At 44.5% G+C, this 27,523-nt stretch overlaps 1 protein-coding gene across 2 annotated transcripts in view; it reads right to left on the reverse strand.

Moving 5' to 3' along the window:
• Nucleotides 1–2,401: 2,401 nt before the first annotated feature.
• Nucleotides 2,402–27,523, reverse strand: part of STPG4 (sperm-tail PG-rich repeat containing 4) — a 42,053-nt gene continuing 16,931 nt past the window's right edge. For both annotated transcript variants that reach the window (XM_063441474.1, XM_063441473.1), the window contains 2 exons: nt 18,546–18,650; nt 2,402–2,704 (listed from right to left, as the gene is read on the reverse strand). In XM_063441474.1, coding sequence (XP_063297544.1) covers nt 2,579–2,704; nt 18,546–18,650 — 231 coding nt within the window. In that variant the 3' untranslated portion in view covers nt 2,402–2,578. The remainder of the gene's footprint in view (nt 2,705–18,545; nt 18,651–27,523) is intronic.

Raw genomic sequence — 27,523 nt, forward strand, 5'->3', positions numbered from 1 at the left:
ACCAAGAGTGAGGTTATTATTTTCTGAAAATTGTTCCTTCTCTAAATCAGAATTAAAATTGTCTTGCGTGTTATTTTTCCAAATATCGTTATAAAAGGTAAATGTTTAAGGCCTTAAAAATGACAATAATTTAATCTATGATTAAGGGATTCAACGCATAATTTTCTATTAATTCCATTACAAGGATTTTTGGATAATACATTTTGTTTCTTCATGAAATACCATATAGTCACTGACTCTGTACAGTGCTTTGATGCCGTACTAGCAAGACTTCCATACCATGCTGAATGAAAAGGTGATCACACGGAATTTCATGTGGAACCAAGCCATTATAACAATTGCATTGTGAGTGCTTTCACATGTGCTAAAAATGAATGTTTTATTCTCATGGTTACAATATACACACTGGACTGATTTTTATCTGATTATAGTTTGGTATAGTTGGATGTTAAAAAAAAACAAGGCTGAATATGCAAGCAACCTTTTTTGTGTGAATTTATAGTCAACACGAATGTTCAATGTTAGTTTCCTTAAACACGAAGGGACATGCACTTATACATGTGATGACATTGATTTTCCTTGGTACCTTGAAGTCAGTCAATTAGCTGCTGCAACATGAATAAACATACGTACACATGACAGTATTATCTTGTCTGAATTCTTCATGCTCATAATTTATTGAAAACCAATCTCTAGCTCCACTTGGAAATAAAAAGTTAGGAGGGTTGTTTTACTAAAAAGGTTTGTTTGTTTGTTTTTTACTTTGTGCTGAGCAAGTCTCGTAGAAAGGAGAAAAAAGGTCAATTATAAAAATGTATTTCTATTGGTTGTTTAATTTAATAGTTTGCACAGATTTTTTAAAAGCAAGAGAACACTACTATTTCTATATTTTATATATGTAGGTAGCACAAGCTTGCTGTAAACAGATTGTCATATTGTAAAAGATACATATGATAGAAGGTATCGACTACAAATATTTTGACATTATTATACGTCAATTCTACTCCAGATATTTGCAGGTGCCAAACCAAAGAGAGCCTTGAAGAAGACACCTAGTCGTGTTACGCTCTAAGATCACTACCATAAGAACAACCCATAGATATATATCATTATTTGAATAAGTGAGACTTTGAGGGCTTTACAAGAATGGTCTAATTTGAACACTTTATGAACCCTTGTGCTCTGGTTTAGAACACAATACAATGTGTCATTATAGGAACAATACATTTAGAAGTATGTGACGAATGGAAAGACATTTTGGATGGTTCCTCTTTTGTGTTGGTGTGTGGTGCAATTAAGATATAATGTTATAAATGTGTATGAAAAGGTATGTGGCCCCAGCATAGTTAAGTCATGTGAAGATGTCTCCTCGATTCCTCTGCTGGAGGAACTGTAAGAATAAGGGTTCCCTCTGCCCTAAGTGATGGACCTGCTCCACATTTGTCTGTCATGAGCAGGTCAACTGAAGGACATATCACAGGATCAATGTACACTTAAAGGGACACTGTAAGCAACATCAAAAAACAGATTGATGGCACCTAGGTTGCTAACAGTCGGTGGGCTCTGCCACACAGATTTAAGCCATACCAAAAAGGAGGTTTGACAAAAATAGAGATGTCACTAAAACCCCGAGACTGCACTCTCCTCAGTTACAACCTACATGTCTGAAGAGTATCCCCTGGGTGGACATGACGGTCAGTGTGAGTTACATCATCAGATAAGTAAAACCTACGTTTGTCAGCACCACAGGCAAATGTCACCATTGTGAGTTTTTCATGTTTTGCTAGTTGAAGTTGAAGAATTGTATATTGCCTGAGGATATGCACGGGTAAAGAGAGCCCATAGAAAATGTTTTCTAATAAATCTGATAATACATTTTAAACACCAATAATTAAATAATTAACATGGTATAACCGTTTCTTATTTTGCTCATCTCTGTTAAAGATGCTCTGATATCTTCAAGATGGCACAGGAGAAAGAGTAGAAAACTCATCCAGAAGGAGATATTGATTCTAGAAACACAACAATCATTAATGAAGAACTTTGTTTAAAACTACATCTATTTATTAAGTTTATATTGCATCACATACAGCATAAATGAAAACAAAAAATAATAAAAATGAAAAAGTAATCAGAAGAAGGTTTTGGTAACTGTTTCTCGTTAATGTTTTCAATTTCTTGGTTTTGTTTCTTGAATACTTTGATAATTTAAACAATGTATTTTATTATTATTTTAAAAGTAAAGTATATTTGTGCATTGTTTGCCCCTTCAAAGGAAGCTCCTCTGCAGTTTATGATGTTGCACATACCAAGTTTTCTTTGTACGTTTTACAGCTCAAACTCAGTGTTTGTGTTTGTACATGCACACGCAAGCAAGCACATACATAAGTAAATATGACAGAAGAGTTGCAGATGACGTGCAAGGAAAATATATTTACTTTTCAATGAAAAGGCTGCACACTGACTCCTGACTGGAGTGTTCTAAATTCTAGAGTGTTTTTTTGAAAACAATTAACAACAACAACAACCAAATACCAGATCTGTAATAGATGGTAAAGTGTTAATAATTCTCAGTTATTCACAATTTTAAAAAGTCATGTGAATTACGGAAGAAAAGGCCGTGCATGCGACCCATTCTGGCCACTGTGGGTGGTTGTATCGGATGCTGTTGCATTGGATCGTAAGTTCCAGGCCCAGGAGTTTTCTGAAAAATGAAAATAAAATGGAAAGGGCATGGGTAAAGTGATCAAACAAAAACCATAGAAATGTGCTGATCATGGGAATCCTGTGGAGCCCAATGAATAACTAAGACTAAATCTCATTAGTTACACTAACAGGTTGCATTGTTCACTTCCTGACGTAGATATTCTTCCTCTGGCCTTGTTGCATTAGTCTTTTATTTATATCCAATCCTATGACAATGCTGTATCACAAGCAGATGCAATGTTTCAATGTATATACATTTTGTGTTCTGCTCATGAACCCAAAACACTTAGTGGAGAATGGCCCCAACGTAAGCAGATTACAGATAAGAATTTTATGTTTTCAGACCCGTCTAACATTAATGTGAACTTTCTCCTGAGTTGATCAGAATCCACTGATTAGTCAAGGAGTTCAAAGAAAGCAACCAGAGGTCACATAACAAATTAATGTAAATCAAACTGCAGACCAGAGCAACCTTTACATTTAATGTTCCGCATTAATGGCTGAGAAGTAACCGCAGGTTCTATTACGGCTCAGACCAACGTACCACAAACAGCTAGGCTTCCGAAAGAAAAGCACTTCAATCAGATTCAAGGGAATATTAAAAAAAAAAAAAAAAAAAAAAAATATATATATATATATATATATATATATATTTTCTTCTTTAAAATTTGGACAGGAACAAAACAGGCGGAGCACAGGGCAGAGCATGCTAGTGCCTTTTCTTTTTGGAAGCTTGGCTTTTTGAGTAACATTCACTGATTATTGGGGATCAGTAGACTTAACATTGATCTCAACGTGCTCCGAAACTGCGATGTAACAGCAATGGAGCCGTATGTTTTCCCTTGTGGTGTGCCATGGGAATGGGAAAACATTGCATTATACACAGCGAGTCTAGAGATGGAAAATGTATTTGTGCACCTGCTGTAGTACAGAGGAACATTCAAACAGGAATCTTGGAAGAGAAGAACATTTGCAATCACTCTTACCAACACATAATTCATGCATTTTAAATCCTCTGAATAAACAGACCAAACGGGAACCCAACGACAAAAGGAGGGATTGTCAGGTTATAGAAAATCATAAGACAAAAACACTGTATGAGAATAAAGCAAAACGATGCAATTTTATATTTAATAAATATTAAACAGAGGGTTAGTTAAGGTTTTCAGCTCACTTTTCATTAGCAGTTAGTGACTATATATATTTTATTTATTTTTTGCACTTTACGATCCCTTTAAGACATTAACAGTAAACAGAGAGGAGATTGAATCACCAAAGGGGAATGCTATATTTGGCTCCGTCTCCTTTTCTCCCTAAATGCACCACTATGTAATAACCAGCAGAGCTGCCTGCTGGAAATAAACTCCCTTTGAGAAATACAGCTTTTCCATTGAAACTGCTGGCGAACATGATTAGAGGTAAAATATAAATAACCTCCTTTCCCTGGTGTGGGTAATATGGTATAAAAAACTATGGCTTTCTATCTTGCTAACAAACTGTTTATTTTCCCTGTTCTACTTGTTACTTGAATATAAGCATCAACTCAGTCCAACATGTTTATCAGATTGTTAGAGTAACTTCCTTTCTCCCTTCGTCCCTTCCTTCATCCATTCCTCCCTCCCTCCCTTCCTCCCTCCCTTCCTTCATCCATTCCTCCCTCCCTTCTGTCCTCCCTCCCTCCCTTCCTTCTTTCATCCCTTCCTCCCTCCCTTACATCCTCCCTCCCTTACATCCTCCCTCCCTCCCTCCCTTCCTTCCTACCTCCCTCCCTTCTGTCCTCCCTCCCTCCCTCCCTTCCTTTCTTCATCCCTTCCTCCCTCCCTTCCTCCCTACCATTCTTCCTTCCTCCATCCCTCCCTTCCTTCCTTCATCCCTTCCTCCCTCCCTTACATCCTCCCTTCCTTCTTTCCTTCCTTCATCCCTTCCTCCCTCCCTTACATCATTCCTCCCTACAATCCTTCCTTCCTCCCTTCCTCCACCCGTCCTTTCCTTCCTTCCTTCCTTCCTTCCTTACTCCCTCCCTTCCTTCTTTCCTTCCGTCCTCTCTCCCTCCATTCCTTCTTTCCTTCCTTCGTCCTCCCTCTCTCTTTTTTTCCCATCCTTCCTCTCTCCCTCCCTCCAGTTCCTTCCACCCTTCCTTGCGTCCTTCCTTCCACCCTCCCTATCTTCCTTCCATCCATCCTTCCTCCCTCCCTCCCTACCTACCACCCTTCCATATGTCCACACTTCCTTTTTTGCTGCCTTTAGTCATGAATGGGTATCCCAACACGCACAATAATAGCCCTCTTATAGGTAAAATAAATACCTAAAACAAGTCCTTAGAATAGCCGGACTAAAAAGTAATAAGAATAGAATAGTCGAAAAAGGCCTAAGTCAAAGGAAACCAGAGAAAAACTAAAACGAATACCAGAGCCGAGTCAAGGGAACCAGAAAGAAGAGTAGTCAGGAAAAAGCAGAGTCAATCACAAAATAGCAAAAACCCAGTAAGAATCGCACTCTCGGGACACAAGTAAACTAGGAACCACAGCATGTTGGGAAGCGTGATTGATGTAGTCACTCCCCTAAAATGTGAGGAAGCACCTGTAAATCCCACCCTCGGTACCTGACACCCGCACACGTGGGCCGCGTCATAAAAAGGGGCGTGCACACAGCAGCCAGCATCCAGGAGACTACCAAATTGGGCAGGTTGATTGGAGGAGGCGGTCCGCCCGATCAAAGAAACAGCTGATCGGCAGACCGCCAAGGTAAGTACAGGATTCCTTACACCTTCCTTCCTTCTTTCCTTTCTTCCTACCTCCCTTCCTTCATTTCTTCGTGTTCCGTCCATCCTTCCTTCCTTCCTCCCTCCCTCCCCCCTCCCATCAATTCACAGGGGACATTTCTACACTATAAACACTAATATAGAGTCAGTGTGTTTTAGTAGGTAGTGTAGAACTGTTCAGCTGACAATAGTTTGTTGCATTTCTCCCCCCCTATCAGTAGCACGAAATCTGGCTCTTACTCTCATAAACTCCCACTGCTCTTGTAAAATAGTTCTACAGTGAAAGATCCGTTAAAATCCAAAATCCAATATCAGGTAAAACAAAAGGAGTCGGCTGGCAAGTGACTCCTATGAGTGCTGTTTAACAGCTATGTAATTGTCCCTCCGACATTCTATGAAAGACGGGTGAATTTACACTTGGTGATCGGCCAACATTATTTCAATGCTTTGGTTTACATGGATTGACCTTTGTGCTGAGCTGCATTTTCTGGAACTGTAGACTGCAGGGCAGCTGAAAACGCCTGCCACGTAATCTGGTGATAAGCCATTAAAGCAGCTGTAAATTATGTATTTCCTGTGTCTCTAGACAACCAGATAAATTATATGCCCTCACAAAGATTTTCTGATGGTCACACGGGGCTCACGGTTTGGTTCTGTAGTGGTTTAATGGATGTAGAGTCTTTATTTTTTTTAGACATTACTAGAAAACAATTATTTACCCGGGATAAACAAAGTGATTCTTTCGTTGATGCATTTTGTACTCTTGGACTTTATTAATTATCTTCGCTGTAATGTTGCAACTACAGCAAGTCGGAAAGTGATGCCTAACCTTAGGTATTCCATTTATTGTGGATTCCCATGATGCTTTGCCAAGAGCGTGAATGGCTAAAATGCTCATGGCACCTTGGGCGTCACCAAATGGACAGCACTGCTGTATCTTTTGATTTTTGAAAGCTTTTCTCGGTGCTTATGTCTATACACCCAAAAAGCTATTAGATAGCTATAGTTTGGCCGAAAGCGGTTTAGTCTTCTGCAGGTCCTCTCCCAGCATATCGTTATCCAGTTACTGCACTGCTATAGTGTGAGCTAAAGTGGTTCTCTGTCTCCTCGGCTTTTTTCCCCAACATATCATTATTGGGAGGGAGGCTGAATTAACGGCCGCAGTTGTATGAATTCGAATCAACCAATTTTGGTCATATTGGGACATTATGTCTTAGCCTTCTCTAAGATTTAAGGAATCCAGATCCTAACCTCATTCTCAATCGAAAAATGTATTTCCCTTCATATAAAAGAGTCCTAACCTTGAATTGTGTATTAGAGAAAAATAATACCAACTTGGAATTTTGAAGACATTCGTAAACTACACGGGTCACCTAGGCGGCTACCTAGGACACATTATTGTAAATGGGGCCCAGGTTTCGTGACAATGCCAGGACCCAATCACCATGCCTATTCTAAGAGTAGGTGTCCCAAACCTGGCAACCTGCCTAGAGCCTGTTGGATATGAATTCTTCTCTGAAGAAGTGACCTTTGGTTTTAAGAACACCTCAATGGAATTGTTTTGCCATAATAAACACTTTGCTGCTATTCAGCATCAATAGAGCTGATTTGTTTTAGTTTCTGCAATTTAGCAGTGTGTTTGTTTACAATTCCCTATCTCCTGCTATGCTAAATCTCCGATAGACCCTGCAACAGCATCCTGGGTGTGATTAAAGTCCAATTAACAGAACAGGAGATAATAACTTCTAAAGGAAATTCACTTTGCTGTAAAAATCAACCTTCATTTCATGGAGGCGGCAAGGCTGGGTTTGGCTTATGCTGCATTAACAAAGTGTTTTAACTCCTAAAATACATAGAATTGAGCAGTCAGACTGAAAGGGTATGGTCTGCACACCAAAACAACGTCATTAACAAAATGTTTTGTGCTTAAAATATTCCTTAGAAGGGCCTTTGAACCATTTTCTCTTATGAATATTTACTGATATCAGATGCCTTACATTCTGAACACATCGACCACTAAGGGTTCTGTCCCGTTTTTTTCCCCTGATGTCCCACATCTGTGGATACCATATTACTATCCCAAGTCAGCACAGCGCTGAGTAAATCATTAGACACATTTGCACTATCTGGCGGCCACTAGGACCATGCAGAGATTCAACCACACTCTCTGCATGTCCTTCTGTGTTGGAGGCCTGACCAGTAGAATACCATGCCCCTTCATTTGGTGGGCCCCTTCACCTCTATCCTGATCTCATAACTTTCAATGTTAGGAACTATGCTCTATCTGTCCCTGGGAATACAAAATCAAACATACAAAATAGCTGCCAACTGTGGCATTTATTGTATCACTAATAAAAGAGGAAGCATGATTTGGGTCTGCTACAACCATTCTGCAACCACACGTGCTGTGAATGCTTAGCATCTTAAACGCAAACCATTTCTTCCAAGTCAAAGTATGCAAGTAGTTTATATACTATTACATATCTCCTGTTTACTCAAGCTCCTAGCAACCCAAAAACACTGAATGAATAAAACACTGTGGTATTCACAACAGCTTTGCTATCTACTACAAAACATAGAATCCTGACCACATGTAGCGAAGCATTAACATTATTTACGGAATGGTAAAACGTTGATTTGTATAAAGCCACTGTACATAGTAATTGACTTGAGTTTGTTTACATAAGGCGCCTTTATCGTGTCACCATTCATTTCAGATATTGTACGTTAAGTCATAGTGTAATCATTTCACAGTAACATAAATAGGTTTAAATCCAACACACGCACAACTGACGCATATACACCAACTTATATATTTTCTTGCTATTCACACCCCAAATTATTTGTTTTATTCATATTGCTATATCACAAACCCCGCAATGATGTTTAGACTCGTGCACAGTAAGAATAATTTTTTCTGAAGATAGAAAAGAATTTAGGATACCCAACATTCGGTTGGATGTTGTTTAGGTTCCGGCGAATGTCAATTCAGGAACCAAATCCCCCCCCCCCAAAAAAACACCTGCATGTCCACGAATGTTGCATGTGATGCTTTATTTTACGATCAATAAAAACCTTCATAAAAAAAAAAAAAAAAGAAATGAACTAACTAACTAGGATGCAAACACCTGAAAATTGCATTCCACCTGCAAAGTATTAAATTGCTTACACATATTTAAGATAAAGCTAAACTGTTGAATCGTCATTGGGTATCGTACATGGGCGTAGGAACCCCAAAAAATCTGGGGGGGATAGCATTTTTACTCGCCGGGTATATTCTTATTCCGTAAACTAGGAGTTGTTTATCCCATTGTACAGCGCTACGGAATTTGCAGTCGCTATATAAATGATTAAATAATAACATTAAAGGGTCACTACAAGGAAGGGGTTTTACTTACCTGGATACAGCGCCGGGATCCTCCTGATTAGAACCACCCCTACCCTTCCCATGAATATTAGAACCACCCCTACCCCTTCCATGCACAAAAGAACCCCACCTACCCCTTCCGCGCATATTAACCCCCTACCCCTTCCATGCATATTAGTACCCCCTTACCCCTTCCATGCATATTAGAACCCACCCTACCTCTTCCATTCATATTAGTACTCCCCTAACCCCTTCCAATATTTTTTCTTCCTCCCCCCTCCTCCCATCCATATTAGTAGCCCCCCTAAACCCTTCCAATTATTTTTCTACCTACCCCTCTCCCCCTATCCTTATTAGTAGCCCCCCTAACCCTTTCCAATAATTTTTCTGCCATGTTAACTAACGCCAGTGCTGGAGGGCCGCCGTGTTTACATTAAAAGGCCTGCAGGGACAGGCTATAGACACCAGAACCACTACATTAAGCTGCAGTGCTTCTGGGGACTATATTGTTTCTTTAATGTGAGGTAAATTAGAGATTAGTGCCACAAATAATATGCTAGATTGCCTACTTACAACCAGATGAGGATGATGATGGACTCTAGCTGCAGTCTGGCTCCACTGGTCTGGTGTAGAACAGGCTCTCTGGAGGCTGTTTGTAACTGTGGTCCCAAAAATCAATGTTCTGTGAGAACGGGAAGCAGCTCCATTTTTTGGGGGCCCTTTACACAGCTCAAGGTCTGGGTCCCAGGGTCCACCTTCACGTTCCACCAATGAGTTTGTTCACAGGGGGTGGAGTGTGTAGGGGATGTCCTGATATGTGTGTAAGGAATGCATTGTGTGAATCTGTGTTTGTATGTGTAAGGGCTGCAAGATGTGATTCTGTGTATGTACGGGATGCAGTGTGTGCGTCTGTAAGGGGTGCATTTAGTGTGTGTACGGGGTGCATTGAGTGTGTGTAAGGAAGGCATTGTGTGTTTCTGTGTGTGTACGGATTGCATGATTGTGTGTGTGTGCACGGGGTGCATGATTGTGTGTGTGTGCACAGGGTGCATTGAGTGTGTGTAAGGATGAATTGTGTGTTTCTGTGTGTGTGAGGGTGGCATGATTGTGTGTGTGTGATGGATGTCAATCTCTCTCCCTCGTCACTCTCTTTCTCCCCCTCCCTCCCTTGTCACTCACTCTCCCCCTCCCTTGTCACTCTTTCCCCCCCTCCCTCCCTTGTCACTCACTCTCCCCCTCCCTTGTCACTCTTCCCCCCCCTCCCCCCTCCCTGTTTCTTTCCCCCTCCCTCCCTGTTTCTTTCCCCCCTCCCTCCCTGTTTCTTTCTCCCTCCCCTCCCTGTTTCTTCCCCCCTCCCTGTTTCTTTATCCCCCCTCCCTCCCTGTTTCTTTATCCCCCTCCCTCCCCGTTTCTTTATCCCCCCTCCCTCCCTGTTTCTTTATCCCATCCCCCTCCCTGTTTATTTATCCCCCCTCCCTCCCTGTTTCTTTATCCCCCCTCCCTGTTTCTTTATCCCCTCCCCCTCCCTCCCTGTTTCTTTATACCCCCTCCCTCCCTGTTTCTTTATCCCCCCTCCCTCCCTGTTTCTTTATCCCCCCCTCTCTCCCTATTTCTTTATCCCCCCTCTCTCCCTGTTTCTTTATCCCCCCTCCCTCCCTGTTTCTTTATCCCCCTCCCACCCTGTTTCTTTATCCCCCCTCCCTGTTTCTTTATCCCCCCTCCCTCCCTGTTTCTTTATCCCTCTCCCTCCCTGTTTATTTATCCCCCCCCATCCTCCCTGTTTCTTTATCACCCCCCCATGTTTCTTTATCCCCCCTCCCTCCCTGTTTCTTTATCCCCCCTCCCTGTTTCTTTAATCCCCTCCTCCCTCCCTGTTTCTTTATCCCCCCCCTCCCTCCCTGTTTCTTTATCCCCCCCCTCCCTCCCTGTTTCTTTATCACCCCCTCCCTGTTTCTTTTGTCACCCCCCCTCCCTGTTTCTTTATCACACACCCCCTCCCTCCCTGTTTCTTTATCACCCTCCCTCCCTGTTTCTTTATCACCCCCCCCCTGTTTCTTTATTCCCCCCCCTGTTTCTTTCTGACCCCCTTCCTCCCTGTTTCTTTCTCCCCCCCCTCCCTCTTTCTTTCTCCCCCCCACCCCCTCCCTCCCTCCCTGTTTCTTTCTTCCCCCCTCCCCTACCTGTGTTGTAGCATGGCCGAGCTCTGTACTGTCCGCGGGTACAGGGAGCTTTTGTTTCCTGTACCCGGCGGACTAACAGGAAGTGCACACTCAGTGTTCACTTCCTTTTAGTCCGGCCGGGTACAGGAGACAGATGCTCCCTGTACCGGCGGACTATACAGGGCTCGGCCACGCTACATAGAGGGAGTGACAGGAGGGAGCGCTGAGCGCTTCCCTCCTGTCAGCCCCTCTCCTCTGGCTGCGCCCGGGTGGTGCGCCCTCATGGACGCACCAGCCCGGGCAGAGCTGCAGCCGCCTGAGGCTCTCTGCAGAGCGCTCGGCGGCTGCAGCAAAAGGGGGGCCGGCGGAGCTGGGGGGGGATTTCCCCATTACCTGTCCCCCCCGCATGATTTGCTGGGGGGGATGCATCCCCCCCATCCCCCCCGGTTCCTACGCCCATGGTATCGTATAACCAGAATCCCCATTTATTATTATGGGGAATTATGGGAAATTAAGAGTTTTGCATTGCATAAGTGTCTGTATATTTACTAGTAACTAGTCTGTATGAGCAGTGGAGGTGCATCCATAGGGGCACTAAGATTCTTTTTCTAGAGGGATGGGTGGTAAGTCAAGAAAATATGGGGAAAATTAGTGGGTGTAATAGGCTTCACTTCTGCAGGGCCTCTCCTAATTCATTGGTAGCTGGTTGGAGACATTTACATTTACTCAAAAAAATGGGGCAGGTTTGACATTTGCCCTGTTTGAGCAAGTTTTACACATGTCTAGTGTCCTTTAAAGGGACTCTCCAGTGCCAGGAAAACAAACCATTTTCCTGGCACTGCAGGTCCCCTCTCCCTCTCACCCCCATCCCAAGTTGCTGAAGGGGTTAAAACCCCTTCAGTGACTTACCTGTATCCAGTGCCGATGTCCCTCGGCGCTGGCTCAGGGTCTGCCCACACTCCTCCCCCACCGACGTCATCCAGCGGGGTAGACCTATCGCACATGCGCAGCCGCCAGCGGGGGAAGACCTAATGTGTATGCGCGGCAATGCCGTGCACGCGCATTAGACCTCCCCATAGGAAAGCATTGAAAAATGCTTTCAATGCTTTCCTATGGGAATTTCAGCGACGCTGGAGGTCCTCACATAGCATGAGGACGTCCAGCGACACTATAGTACACTATAGTACAAATGTGTGCTATAAACCCGGACGTGCCCTCTAGTGGCTGTCTAGAAGGCAGCCACTAGAGGAGGAGTTAACCCTGCAAGGTAAATATTCAGTTTATGAAAACTGCAATATTTACAGTTGCAGGGTTAAGGGTAGTGGGAGTTGGCACATAGACCACTCCAATGGGCAGAAGTGCTTGGAGTGTCCCTTTAAGAAGGAATTTCTGGAATTCCCATTGAGTTGACATTCGGGCAGCAGAGGCAGCTGCCTATAAGTAAAGAACTACTATTGGCTTCTCTATTCAGGGACCATGACTGACTGATAGCACCAGAGGGTGTGGTTACAGTGCCCACAGGAAAGAGAAGTAAGACTCCATCTTGAAAGTAGCACAGGGAAAGCACAGCTCCTGGCCCTTGCCAGATGTAAGTGTGTAATATTATCTTTTTCTCTCTCCCAATTGCCCCAGTGACTGCCTGAGGGTTGATTAAGCAATGACATTTACTAAAATATATATTTAATACATATAAATCCAGGAAAGCCCGGGAGTGACAAGGGCAGAGGGAAATTTCTGACACAGAGCACTATGCTGCCTGTCACTAATAGTTTTATGAACTCCTACTGCACCTATCCACCATCTTCTTTAAAGAGCTCAATCACTCTACAGCTGAGACATTCATGCTGTGGCTAGTTGACAAGTTGTGAAGATTCAAACTGCAGGACTGGGGCTGTGACTCTGAGGACTATGATTCTGATTTCAATCTGTTTTAATCTGTAGTAATTGTTGCTTCTATTAACCATGTCAGCTATTTCTTGACTCCATATTAATGCAGATTAATTATATTGCCAGCTACAATAGTAATAAGGAATCTATCAGTACCCTGCTGCTTTAACCCTGAGTACACTCTGTGCAGAGAGCTAATAGTGAGTCAGGAGTATCTGACATATTTGGAGGGTATCAGTATCTTGATGCTTTAACCATGTGCACACCGTGTGCTGGGAGCTAATAGTGAGTAAGGAATAGCTGACATGGTTGGAGTCTATCAGTATCTAGATGCTTGATAGTAATGAGTATCTCCCAATTGTTATTTCTCTGTATTTTACTCAGCTCTACCTGCTGTATTGTATCTCTGTAGTATACCAAGCTATGTGTATTGTATAGGTGTCGCTGTATTGTGCCCAGCTCTGTGTATAGTATAGGTGTATCTGTATTGTGCCCAGCTCTGTGTATTGTATAGGTGTCTCTGTATTGTGCCCAGATCTGTTTATTGTATAGGTGTCTCTGTATTGTGCCCAGCTCTGTGTATTGTATAGGTGTCTCTGTATTATGCCCAGCTCTGTGTATTGTATAGGTGTCTTTGTATTGTGCCCAGCTCTGTGTATTGTATAGGTGTCTTTGTATTGTGCCCAGCTATGTGTATTGTATAGGTGTCTTTGTATGGTGCCCAGCTCTGTGTATTGTATAGGTGTCAGGGCCGGCGCGTCCATAAGGCGGCACAGGCGGCCGCCTTAGGGCGCCAGAGGAGGGGGGCGCAAAAATCCGAATCTCCTGCCTCTGGCTGGAGACTCGGATTTGTAAACTCACCTCTCTCCCTGCAGCCAGCACACAGCAGGAGCAGGGCAGTGAAGTCAGCCGTCCTCCTCTGATGATGTCAGAAGGGGGCGGGACTTCTACTGCTCCCAGACTCCCCAGCGGTCCTGACTGCAGCTCCAGCCTCCCAGCCGACCACCAGTTGAAAAGTTCTCCCTCCCTGGCCCAAGGTAAGCTTCTGGGAGGGGAAGGGGGTGGGGAAGAAGCATTTTTTTTGTAAAATTTTTTTTAAATCAAAACGTTTTTTTTTCAGCCCTTTCTACAGCCCCTGCCCCCACTATACTCCCCCCTGCCCCCACTATACTCCCCCCCTGCCCCCACTATACTCCCCCCTGCCCCCACTATACTCCCCCTGCCCCCACTATACTCCCCCTGCCCCCACTATACTATCCCTGCCCCCACTATACGGCCCCTGCCCCCACCATACGGCCCCTGCCCCCACCATACGGCCCCTGCCCCCACCATACGGCCCCTGCCCCCACCATACGGCCCCTGCCCCCACCATACGGCCCCTGCCCCCACCATACGGCCCCTGCCCCCACCATACGGCCCCTGCCCCCACCATACTATCCCTGCCCCCACCATACTCCCCCTGCCCCCACCATACTCCCCTTGCCCCCACCATACTCCCCTTGCCCCCACCATACTATCCCTTGCCCCCACCATACTATCCCTGCCCCCACCATACTATCCCTGCCCCCACCATACTCCCCCTGCCCCCACCCCCACCATACGGCCCCTGCCCCCACCATACGGCCCCTACCCCCACCATACTCCCCATGCCCCCACCATACTCCCCCTGCCCCCACCATACTCCCCCTGCCCCCACCATACTCCCCCTTCCCCCACCATACTCCTCCTGCCCCCACTATACTATCCCTGCCCCCACTATACTATCCCTGCCCCCACCATACTCCTCCTGCCCCCACTATACTATCCCTGCCCCCACTATACTATCCCTGCCCCCACTATACTATCCCTGCCCCCACCATACAGCCCCTGCCCCCACCATACAGCCCCTGCCTCCACCATACAGCCCCTGCCCCCACCATACTCCCCCTGCCCCCTCCATACAGCCCCTGCCCCCACCATACAGCCCCTGCCCCCACCATACTCCCCCTGCCCCCACCATACTCCCCCTGCCCCCCACCATACTCCCCTGCCCCCACCATACTACCCCTGCCACCTCTATGGCCCCTGCCCCCTCCAAACTGCCCCACCATACTACCCCTGCCCCCTTTACAGCCCCTCTATAGCCCCTGCCCCACCATAGTGCCCCTGCCCCATTTGCCCCTCTACAGCACTTCTATTTCCCTCTATAGCCCCTGCCCCACCCCCACCATAGTGCCCCCTTTACAGCCCCTGCCCCCACTATAGTCCCCTGCCCCCACTATAGTCCCCTGCCCCCACCATACTGCCCCTGCCCCCACCATACTGCCACTGCCCCCACCATACTCCCACTGCCACCTCTATAGCCCCTGCCCCCACCATACTACCCCTGCCCCCTTTACAGCCCCTGCCCCACCATACTGCCCCCTTTACAGCCCCTCTATAGCCCCCACCCTCTATGTCCCTCTATAGCCCCTGCCCCACCATACTGCCCCGCCCCCTCTACAGCCCCTCTATGCCCCTGCCCCACTATACTGCCCCTGACCCCTCTATAGCCCCTGCCCCACCATGCTACCCCTGCCCCTTAACAGCCCCTCTATAGCCCCTGCCCCACCATACTACCCCTGCCCCTTAACAGCCCCTGTCTCTGTCCCCACTCTACTGCCCCATGTGCCCCTCTCCAGCACTTCTATTTCCCTCTATAGACCCTGCCCCACCATACTGCCCATGTCCCCTCTACGTCCCTCTATAGACCCTGCCCCATGTGCCCCTCTACAGCACCTCTATAGCCCCTGCCCCCACCATACTGACCCTGTCCTCTACTGCCCCCTGCGGCAAAATTCATCTTCGCCTGTGTAGCAAAAAATCCTTGCACCGGCCCTGATAGGTGTCTCTGTATTGTGCCCAGCTCTGTGTATTGTATAGGTGTCTTTGTATTGTGCCCAGCTCTGTGTATTGTATAGGTGTCTCTGTATTGTGCCCAGCTCTGTGTATTGTATAGGTGTCTCTGTATTGTGCCCAGCTCTGTGTATTGTATAGGTGTCTTTGTATTGTGCCCAGCTCTGTGTATTGTATAGGTGTCTTTGTATTGTGCCCAGCTCTGTGTATTGTATAGGTGTCTCTGTATTGTGCCCAGCTCTGTGTATTGTATAGGTGTCTCTGTATTGTGCCCAGCTCTGTGTATTGTATAGGTGTCTTTGTATGGTGCCAGGGCCGGTGCAAGGATTTTTTGCTACACAGGCGAAGATGAATTTTGCCGCAGGGGGCAGTAGAGGACAGGGTCAGTATGGTGGGGGCAGGGGCTATAGAGGTGCTGTAGAGGGGCACATGGGGCAGGGTCTATAGAGGGACGTAGAGGGGACATGGGCAGTATGGTGGGGCAGGGTCTATAGAGGGAAATAGAAGTGCTGGAGAGGGGCACATGGGGCAGTAGAGTGGGGACAGAGACAGGGGCTGTTAAGGGGCAGGGGTAGTATGGTGGGGCAGGGGCTATAGAGGGGCTGTTAAGGGGCAGGGGTAGCATGGTGGGGCAGGGGCTATAGAGGGGTCAGGGGCAGTATAGTGGGGCAGGGGCATAGAGGGGCTGTAGAGGGGGCGGGGCAGTATGGTGGGGCAGGGGCTATAGAGGGACATAGAGGGTGGGGGCTATAGAGGGGCTGTAAAGGGGGCAGTATGGTGGGGCAGGGGCTGTAAAGGGGGCAGGGGTAGTATGGTGGGGGCAGGGGCTATAGAGGTGGCAGTGGGAGTATGGTGGGGCAGTGGCAGTATGGTGGGGGCAGGGGCAGTATGGTGGGGGCAGGGGACTATAGTGGGGGCAGGGGACTATAGTGGGGGCAGGGGCTGTAAAGGGGGCACTATGGTGGGGGTGGGGCAGGGGCTATAGAGGGAAATAGAAGTGCTGTAGAGGGGCAAATGGGGCAGGGGCACTATGGTGGGGCAGGGGCTATAGAGGGGCTGTAAAGGGGGCAGGGGTAGTATGGTGGGGCAGTTTGGAGGGGGCAGGGGCCATAGAGGTGGCAGGGGTAGTATGGTGGGGGCAGGGGAGTATGGTGGGGGGCAGGGGGAGTATGGTGGGGGCAGGGGGAGTATGGTGGGGGCAGGGGCTGTATGGTGGGGGCAGGGGCTGTATGGAGGGGGCAGGGGGAGTATGGTGGGGGCAGGGGCTGTATGGTGGAGGCAGGGGCTGTATGGTGGGGGCAGGGGCTGTATGGTGGGGGCAGGGATAGTATAGTGGGGGCAGGGATAGTATAGTGGGGGCAGGGATAGTATAGTGGGGGCAGGAGGAGTATGGTGGGGGCAGGGATAGTATAGTGGGGGCAGGGATAGTATAGTGGGGGCAGGAGGAGTATGGTGGGGGAAGGGGGAGTATGGTGGGGGAAGGGGGAGTATGGTGGGGGCAGGGGGAGTATGGTGGGGGCAGGGGGAGTATGGTGGGGGCAGGGGGAGTATGGTGGGGGTAGGGGCCGTATGGTGGGGGCAGGGGCCGTATGGTGGGGGTGGGGGCAGGGGGAGTATGGTGGGGGCAGGGATAGTATGGTGGGGGCAGGGATAGTATGGTGGGGGCAAGGGATAGTATGGTGGGGGCAAGGGGAGTATGGTGGGGGCAAGGGGAGTATGGTGGGGGCAGGGGGAGTATGGTGGGGGCAGGGATAGTATGGTGGGGGCAGGGATAGTATGGTGGGGGCAGGGGCCGTATGGTGGGGGCAGGGGCCGTATGGTGGGGGCAGGGGCCGTATGGTGGGGGCAGGGGCCGTATGGTGGGGGCAGGGGCCGTATGGTGGGGGCAGGGGCCGTATAGTGGGGGCAGGGATAGTATAGTGGGGGCAGGGGGAGTATAGTGGGGGCAGGGGGAGTATAGTGGGGGCAGGGGGGAGTATAGTGGGGGCAGGGGGGGAGTATAGTGGGGGCAGGGGGGAGTATAGTGGGGGCAGGGGCTGTAGAAAGGGCTGAAAAAAAAACGTTTTGATTTAAAAAAATTTTTACAAAAAAAATGCTTCTTCCCCACCCCCTTCCCCTCCCAGAAGCTTACCTTGGGCCAGGGAGGGAGAACTTTTCAACTGGTGGTCGGCTGGGAGGCTGGAGCTGCAGTCAGGACCGCTGGGGAGTCTGGGAGCAGTAGAAGTCCCGCCCCCTTCTGACATCATCAGAGGAGGACGGCTGACTTCACTGCCCTGCTCCTGCTGTGTGCTGGCTGCAGGGAGAGAGGTGAGTTTACAAATCCGAGTCTCCAGCCAGAGGCAGGAGATTCGGATTTTTGCGCCCCCCTCCTCTGGCGCCCTAAGGCGGCCGCCTGTGCCGCCTTATGGACGCGCCGGCCCTGTATGGTGCCCAGCTCTGTGTATTGTATAGGTGTCTCTGTATTGTGCCCAGCTCTGTGTATTGTATAGGTGTCTCTGTATTGTGCCCAGCTCTGTGTATAACTTCTCAGCTCTGTTTGTTGTATGGTTATCTCTGTATTGCATAGATATCTTTATGTTGTGCCCAGCTCAGTTTATTTTATGAGCATCTCCGTCACCCTTGTCTATTGAACCATTGCCATGTGATGGTTCTTCTCTAACTTTATAAAGTAAGCACCAATTTAGAAATCTCCTGAATTGCCTTGAATATTGATTCATATTATAATTGTTTTTTTTTGCCATTTTAATTACAGCTGAATAACGCACAGTAACATATTGCTTCCAGGACTTACCGAGCTGGATAACTGCAATCTGGGTACGTTAGACTTAAAACATGATGAAATGCCGTGAGCAGACTGCGTCTTCATGTGATATTCACCAGGTCCTGGACCTTCTTTCTAAAATACATTATATACATATATATATAGAATTAATTAACTCATCACTTCATTTTTACATGGACTATTTTTCAATACAAGCCCTAAGAAAGTCAAACTACTAAAATACCCTTTAGACAAGTCAATAGATTGTTCTGGATATATAACTAAATATTATGAGGCCAGAGTACTAGATATGAATAAACGTCTGAAATCATCCATTAATTTAGCATTCAGAGAATTATGGATATTTATTGCTGATAAATGCAATTTCCTGATTTTACTCCTCAATCTTGTTGTGATGGTGCAATTTGTATATTTGTTCATCAGAATAGTCATTTATATCATTCAGTAAGGCTGGCATTTAAAAGGACAATCCAGACCCTTAAAGCACTCTAATTTGCTTTATGTGTTGTGTGTCCTCATTTTATCATTTTGCAAAAAGTTTGGATTTCACAAGAAATTGACACTTTTATAAATTAGCTTTGTTACACCCTCTGGCTTTTTGGCATACATCAGGACCCGTTACTTCCTGGTTTGTTGAGATCATTGGAGCTAAACTCAAGAAGCAGACAATTGCCCAGAGCACCAGCTTTTTGTATTTGGGCAGTGGAGTGTCCCATTAATGGTTTAGTAAATATATCTAGTGTTTGTAACCATGGGAGAGCTGGCCATGGGGCAATGGATCACTGGCATGGAAGGGCTGGCATGGGGGTAGTGGGTTGCAGCCTCAAACAATTCTTCTGTAAATTGTGAAAAAATAAAATAAATTAAAAGAGTGAATGATGTGTTGGATGTTTGTCTGCCCAGTTTTAGAATAGTGAGACTGACCAGTGCCTTTGCTGACCCAGTACTGTATGGGTTTGTGCATGGGATGGTGGCCTGTGCTCTCAGTGCTCTCCAGGCAGGAACTGGCCAATTGGGATATTTCCTGGTGGACTGTAGTATCTGAGTCTGACCAATTGCCAGACTCACGTCCCTGGAGCTGTTTGACAGTGACCACTGTGATCAGGATGATATGAGCCAGTGACCATGATATTCAAAACACACTATAGTTGCCAATGGTGGCATAGACAGATATCTGTCAATGCTCCTTCATACTGTGTAGGTAAAAGAAATAAACAGTATAATGATGGCACACCTGACTCCAGCAGCATTTATCTGCTACATTTCTATATATAATGTGCTCCCCGTGGGTAGAAACATCCATAATGAGATCTGTTTATTTTGTGTACCATAAAGGCCAGCCCTCTTGTTTGGAGCCAAGAAGGAGACTACTGCATTATATGCATCACTAATAACTACATACAGTATGATTGGACCATTGGAATTCAGTCTGGCATAAGTGACGTGGCAGGTAAGGGTATTCTAATGGTCCTGAGAATTAAAAGGACACTATAGGCACCCTCATTGAAGTGGTCTGAATGTAGTGTCCCAGGTCCCTTAACCCCTCTAATTATAATTATTGCAGTTATTGATAAACTGCAATAATTACCTTGCCGTGTTAACTCCACCTCTAGTGGCGTTGGTCCACTAAATGGCGTTGGACATCCTCACATAAGGACATCCAGCGTCAGCTTAAAACCCCATAGGAAAGCACGGAATCAATGCTTTCCTATGGGGAAGTTCTAGTGCATGCACATTAGGTCCCCCCCGCCCCCTCAGCTGATGTTGGGGGAAGAGGAGCGGAGGCTGAAGCTAACATCGGCAATGGTATCAAGTAAGTGACAAAAGGGTTTTTAACCCTTCCAGCACCACGGGGAGGGGGTGCACGGAGAAGGGGGCACTATACTTTGTATTCCTAACACTATAGTTTCCTTTTAATTGGTTATAATATCTGAACAGGAACACCAGAAAGAAAATGCGTTATACATATAGCATGTGTAGCTCAATGCACACAGTGAGAATCCAGGAGAATCTCATTCACCCTCAGGCGTTGGTGCAGGCTACCAAGGTGATTTGCCACTGAATAAAACAATACAGTATTTCTTACTGTCACACTTACATAATTCAGTCTAAACTCTATAACTAATTGCACATTCCTGCACAGCAGCCATTCACCCACTGCAACAGAAACTTACTCTAACCTCTGCATACCTCCCAATTGTCCTTACTTAGGAGGGACAGTCCCTATTCTGGACCCACATTACTTTGTCACTCTTTTCTATCCTAATGACTATTTTCTAGGAGTCCGATATTGTTGGTTTGTCTGACTGTATCACAGAGCTCCACAGTAATATTACCCCCAGTAATATGTCTTTAAACTACAATAAATGTGTTTAAAATTCAGTCTATATAAATAAGATACATTTTAGTTCTATAAAGTGTTATTAGTAAACCATCTAAAATTTCTCAGAACATCCCACCCTTGGCCACACTCCCACTCACATCCCTAAAATTAAAGCGTCACTCTTATCCATTTCAAATGTTTGGAGGTATGTCTCTGCAACAAACATAAGCCCTTCACCCAATTCACCAGCAGTAGTTTCTTGCACACTGAATCAAGCTTAAAACATTACCCCCCCCCCATCAGTCTTCCACCTTCCAGTCTTCCACCAACTGGACTAGGTATCTGAATCTAGCTCTTCACAACAAGCTAGACTCTTCCACTCTCCGCACCAGGCAGCAGTGTCTCTCACCAATCACACCAGACAGTCAGCAAAAAGCAGGAGTCTTTCAACCACTTCACCTGCAACAGTGTTATGCCCACCGCACTTGGCGGCAGTCTCTGAGCGCTATTAGAATAGGTGGTTTACAATCTGAAAATTGAATATATTTGGGGAATCCCTAAATGCTGAACGGGTGCTAGAACATACGTTTTGTTTTTTGTTTTTTGTTTTTTTTTTAATTAAAGAACAATTTCTCCACTGAGCTCTGTGGGTTTATATTTAGAAATCCAGCCTGGCATCACTTCCCTTCTGGTGGTGAAATCATTATATTGTTAAAAAAACATACTTTTAGTACTTGTGCTGTTTACACAATCAGTACTCATTCTTCTCAAGATAAATTTCCATCCACCCAATGTCAAGAATGATAGTAGCACCAGCTTGATATACACTGTGCTAGTCACAACATTAGCTCTATTTTGTTGCTGAGCAACATTCGGGAGAACACGAAATCAGAAATCCACCTAAAGCCGTTCAGTTACAATTTCATCCTACTTAGTCTGGTTTACCAAATCAAACCTTGTGATCAGAGCCACTCCTGGGTTCGAGCTATGGGGGACTCTCTTAACCCCTTAAGGACCAAACTTCTGGAATAAAAGGGAATCATGACATGTCACACATGTCATGTGTCCTTAAGGGGTTAAAAGAGACAAGCTTACTAAAGTGAAATGATTTTAGCTAAATTGTTACATTATTTCAAACGTTTGGTTCTGCCTATTATAATGAACTATTAGCCCTTTCATTCCAGTAAGTGCTTTCTACTAATTTGTTTGCTCTTAAACAGCCTTATTCAGAACTGATTGCAAAAAACACGTAACTTGCATTTTGCATGATTTGTTTTTTTTATTCCATGCTGTTGTACCATTGACATTTCATGCTATTTAGGTTTGTTAGTAACTAACTTGTATAAAGCCTTTGCAAGCCCTCCTCTTTTAACCCCACCCAGATTTTCTGTGGCTGTCCAATCACAGACTTCGCAATGCAGCTCTGTGAGAAGTCTTTGCAAGGCAGGTGCTCAGAGCAATTGCTGCTTCTTAAGTTTAACTCCACTGAGCTAAACAAACCAGGAAGTAACAGGAACGCTTGCCTTATTGGTAACCAAGGGGGTGTAACAAGGATACATTTTTAAAAAGTGCCAATTTCTGTTGAAATCCGCACATTTTGTAAAATGAAGAAAAAAAAAAAAGAGGACACACTCGTCACATATAAAGCATTTTGGTGATTTAGATGTCTGGAGTGTCCCTTTAATTCTGTGACATTCAAATAGTCTAAAATAAAAGTGAAAATCATTAAACAGATGGCACAGTTCAATGTATGTAACTGTTATTGTTTGTACATAACATACACTTTATATAATTACGTACTGCAGATCTTGTTCATATAGAATAGTATTGAAAATTTAATAAAACATATTATTTATAATAAAAATGTTTAATGAATTTTTGGCATGTGACGGACAGGAAAGAACATGTTTGTTGATTGAGAATTAAGCCAGGAAGCAACAGATGTTTGAATGCATTTAATATGTACTGAAAACAATTTCACTAAGAATAGTAATTGATTTACCACCAAGCAGGCCAGATCTCTGCCAGGATTAAGCCATTTAAACCCTAATGTCCTAGTAACAAGGGAGCAGCAATGAGGAGGCAGAGTCTCTATGTGTTAATGTATTCTCTTTGTGATATTTCATTTAAGAGTAGGATATTTTTGATGTAGTTGTAATTTTAAGGATTCTGAATGCATATTTTGTCCTTATATGTGCATATTTTGGCTCAATTCCATCAGCAATAAAAGGTAAATATTTTATATTTTCTCAGTTATTTAAAGGAGATTAGAGTGTTAATTATGGGCTATGCGTAATTAATTAATTAATAACGAATTAATAAATTACGCATAGTGTGTGTGCGAGTGTTTAAATTCTTTGCAATTAAGGCCTTATTGGTCAATCATTTTGATTTTAGAACATTAATCTCTTTTCGCTGCATCGTCGGAGATGGTTTATTCCAGTCACTTCATTTTGTCAGTATGACAATATTTATTAGGATATTACTAGATGTTAATACACACAGATGCTGAGTCCAGGTGTAATGTTTATGTAGGTTTAAGTGTCCTTTTTAGCCAAGACTTTCATCCTACTGTGATCAATAATGTAAGTATCATTGAGTTGGGTAATAATAATATGTATTCCCAGAACATACCTAAACATGAGAGACTTGCATTTATCCTGGTAATACACTTTAACCGGGTTGTTTACTGAAGTGAGAATTGATGGCCATCGAAAACTGAATTCTTAGTGAATTTAGAAATTTAAGTTAAAATAGCCAAATTAGAAAAATTCTCCAAATCAGTTCTGTCTACAGTTCAACTATTTTGGCCTTAAAAATGAAATTCACTTTGAAACCCCAGTAATTCTCACTTTTATGAATAACTCCTGGTAATATAACAATCCTCCATGTCACCTCTGGAGCAACGTATCAAATTTAAAGAAGCTGAAGAAAGTCAATGTATTTACTGATTTCACTGGTATAAAATATACTCTGTTTAGTGTTACTGGAAGGTATATCTTGCCACGCGTATGAGTCACACTTTAGCAAATAAACCCAAAAATACTTTCTTGACAGGTCACATATCACGCTATCACTTAGAAAACACACCCAGGAAAGGGTACGCAACAACCTAAATATCAATATATGGGCCTTCACTTAAGTATGCGCCTAAGACAGGTCTATCAGGTTAATTATGTCAACATTTTTAAATAGTTCTGTAGTTTTTAACATTTTAGCAACACCTTTACAATTCACTTTGTGATAAGGTGATAATATTCCTTGGCACGCACTGTGTTTTAAGGTTTGATTGCAAAGATTCTGTGTTTTAAAATCTCTGTAACATTTACAAACTTGATGACAGGACCAGGAAATCCTTAAATCCTACCAGTGCAAAGCATTTTCAAAGCAGGAAGGTTAACGTATTAATGTAAATACTTAAATTCTGGCCACATATAAAAACAAAAAAATGTTGACTTAATATTTACATTTTGTTAATGATTTATTGACTGATACAAAGCTATGGTTTTGCTGTCGTTTCTCCCCCCCCCCCATCCCTCCCTTGCACCCCCCTCTCAGTTGAGCACTTTGATTTACTAAACCATAAAAAACCCTTCTGTAACAAAATATGTAGATTAAAGGTCGGTTTACATTAAAGGGACACTATAGTCACCAGAACAAACTACAGCTTATTGTATTGTTCTAGTATAGTCAGTCCCTTCAGGCTTTTTGCAGTAAACACAGTCTTTTCGGAGACATTTTTTTTTTTTACATTACAGCCTAGGGATACCTCCTCTGGTCATTCCTCACATGGCTGCTAGAGGTGCTTCATGGGGTTGTGCTGCACAGTGTGCAGCACTGACATTCAGTGTATCCGCCCTTTGCATGGAGACCCTGAACTTTCCTCATAGAGATGCACCGATTCAATGAATCTCTACGAGGAGATGCTGATTGGCCAGGGTAATGTTTGGCTCTGCCTCCTTGACAGTCTCAGCCAATCCAATGCTTTCCTAGCATTGTGATTGGCTCTGAACACCACTTATGAGCATGTCAGCTAAGCAGGCAGATTAGGGACAGAGCCAGCAGCAGCAGACTGGAATAAAAATAAGATTTTACTATATTTAAGGGGGCAAGTGGGGGTTAAATTGTGTTTTTTTAAGACTATAAAGACATGAATACTTGTTTCTGTTCCTGACCCTATAGTGTTCCTTTAAATTTGCACATTACAAATGTATATAATGAAATAGCAGAGAAGTGCAGGCCAGAGGTGCCAGACTGCCTCCCCTGCAATACAGAGGAGCAGCCCAAGTATGTGACATAATACTGAGACACACAGTTACAGGCAGACAGTCACACACAAGTACAGGCGCGCACACACACACACACACACACAGTTTCAGGCAGATAGTCACACACACACACACTTACAGGCAGACAGTAAAACATGCTCAGTTAAAGGCAGACAGTCACAAAGATACACACACCCACAGTTATAGGCAGACAGTCACACAGACACACACTCAGTAAAAGACAGTCACACAGACACACACAGTTACAGGCAGAAAGTCACACACACAGTTGCAAAGAGTCACACACACTCAGTTACAGGCAGGCACTCACGCACACAGGCAAAGGCAGACAGGCACACACACTCAGTTATAGGCAGACAGTCACACACAGTTGCAGTCATACACACAGTAACAGTCACACACACAGACAGAAAGTCAACACACAGGCAGACACCATTACAGTCACACACACAGGAAGTCATTCAGACACTGTTACAGTCACACACAGTCACTCACAGTCACAAACATACACAGGCAGATAGTCACACGCAGGCAGGCAGTCACGCACGCACACACACACGGGCAGACAGTCACACACACAGTTACAGTCACACACACAGGCAGACAGTAGGACACATTTACAGTCACTCACAGTCACATACATACACAGGCAGATAGTCACACACAGGCAGACAGTCACACACGCACGCACGCATGCACACACACAGAGGCAGGCAGTCACACATAGAGTACAGTCACACACACAATTACCTCTTTCCATTATGTCTGGAAGTGAGGAGTGGAGGCAGTGCAGCTACTGTAGTCTAGTTGTTGGGGAAGCAGGGACTTCTTCCTGCTTCCCCCTTCCTGTGCAGCAGTTACCATAAAGTTACCTTCTGGGAGCTTTAAGCTCTGCCTCCGCTGCCATTTTAGCCTTGCCCTCACCACCCGGGTGAAAAATAATGAATCCTCGAACACCCCTATGGCCGGCCCTGTATACAATGAATATGTACAGACACTGGTGGTTGGTTGTATGATTCTAACAATATATTGTTCTAATTATACGAAGGAGTATATCAATGCATAACACAAACAGTGTTACTGAATGGAACTTTTATTAAAAAAAAAAATATATATATATATATATATATATATATATATATATATATATATATAGAAATTAGTAACCAAATAAATAATCCAAGCATTTGAATCTTCGTTTACAGATATGCTTCTCAGCTGACAGCAAGCATCTGGTAACATTTATTCCATGTACCTGTGAAGTAATGTTTTGTGCTATAACTACACTCATCCTTCATACAAACTGTAAACTGGTTTTATCTACTAGGCATTGGATGGGGGACCTTGGGTAATGTGGTAGTAAGGCCGCATGTCTCTGATCTTTGTTAAAGTAACTCTCCAACCTCAAAAACTATTATAAATCACTAAAGTGGTTATGGTGCCAGGAGTGCCCTGGTGTTATCTTCCCACCACTCTCCCCATTGTAAGAAGTCAAACCGTTTTAGAATGGTTTGACTCCTTACCTGGGGTCTGGCGGGAACCGCTCTCCACATTTAAGTTCCTGGCCAAGTGTGTGTTTTTGTGTGTGCAAATCGGCTAGGAATCAGATGATATTTCTCTCTGAATCCCCTCCAAATAATTATCTAGGGGAGATCAGACCACCCATGTGTCCCTTGCTCCGTGCACCATGGCCAGAAGCATACTCAAGGGAAAACAATAGTAGATATAAATTATTAAATTGCCCTAATGGATGATGAAAGAAAGCACATAGCACTTTTAATTAATTGGTATTCATTGTATTAACAATAGTCAAACAACAATCATTAAGACGGCTATTAGCTCAGTTGCAAAGAATGTGGTCACGTCATCAACAAACCAAACAAACCAAAAAATAACATTTTACTGAATTCTATAATATATTCAGTTGTTTTGCTTTTCTTTATTTTATTTTATTTAACGGTTAATTTAAGGAAACTTGATGTAACAAGGCTAATATTTGGTTTTTGAAAACTCCATCTCTGTATTGTTCATTTTTTACTTTTCATAGCAGTAGAAAAAAATTAGTGTGTTAGGAGATATGTGCTATATATTGTATTTCATTGTTACCAAACTGAGTGTAAGAATCGGTCTACAGATACTAGCAGTATGCAAAGAGCAGACAATGGAAAAGGAACCATGGCTACGATGCTGTCGTTTCCAGAGGGAGTAATCTGAACTGTGCAAGGAAAAACAATCCACTATCTCAATGCATTATTCAAACCTTTTCTAAAAGATATTAATAAATGTCAACAACACCTAGAACAGGGGTGTCAAGCTCATTTGGTGTGGAAGACCGAATTGAGCATTGAAGTAAAAATGGAGGGCCAAAAGTCTAG

The sequence above is a fragment of the Pelobates fuscus genome, chromosome 2, assembly GCF_036172605.1.
Source record: "Pelobates fuscus isolate aPelFus1 chromosome 2, aPelFus1.pri, whole genome shotgun sequence".
NCBI classification, from domain to species: Eukaryota; Metazoa; Chordata; class Amphibia; order Anura; family Pelobatidae; genus Pelobates; species Pelobates fuscus.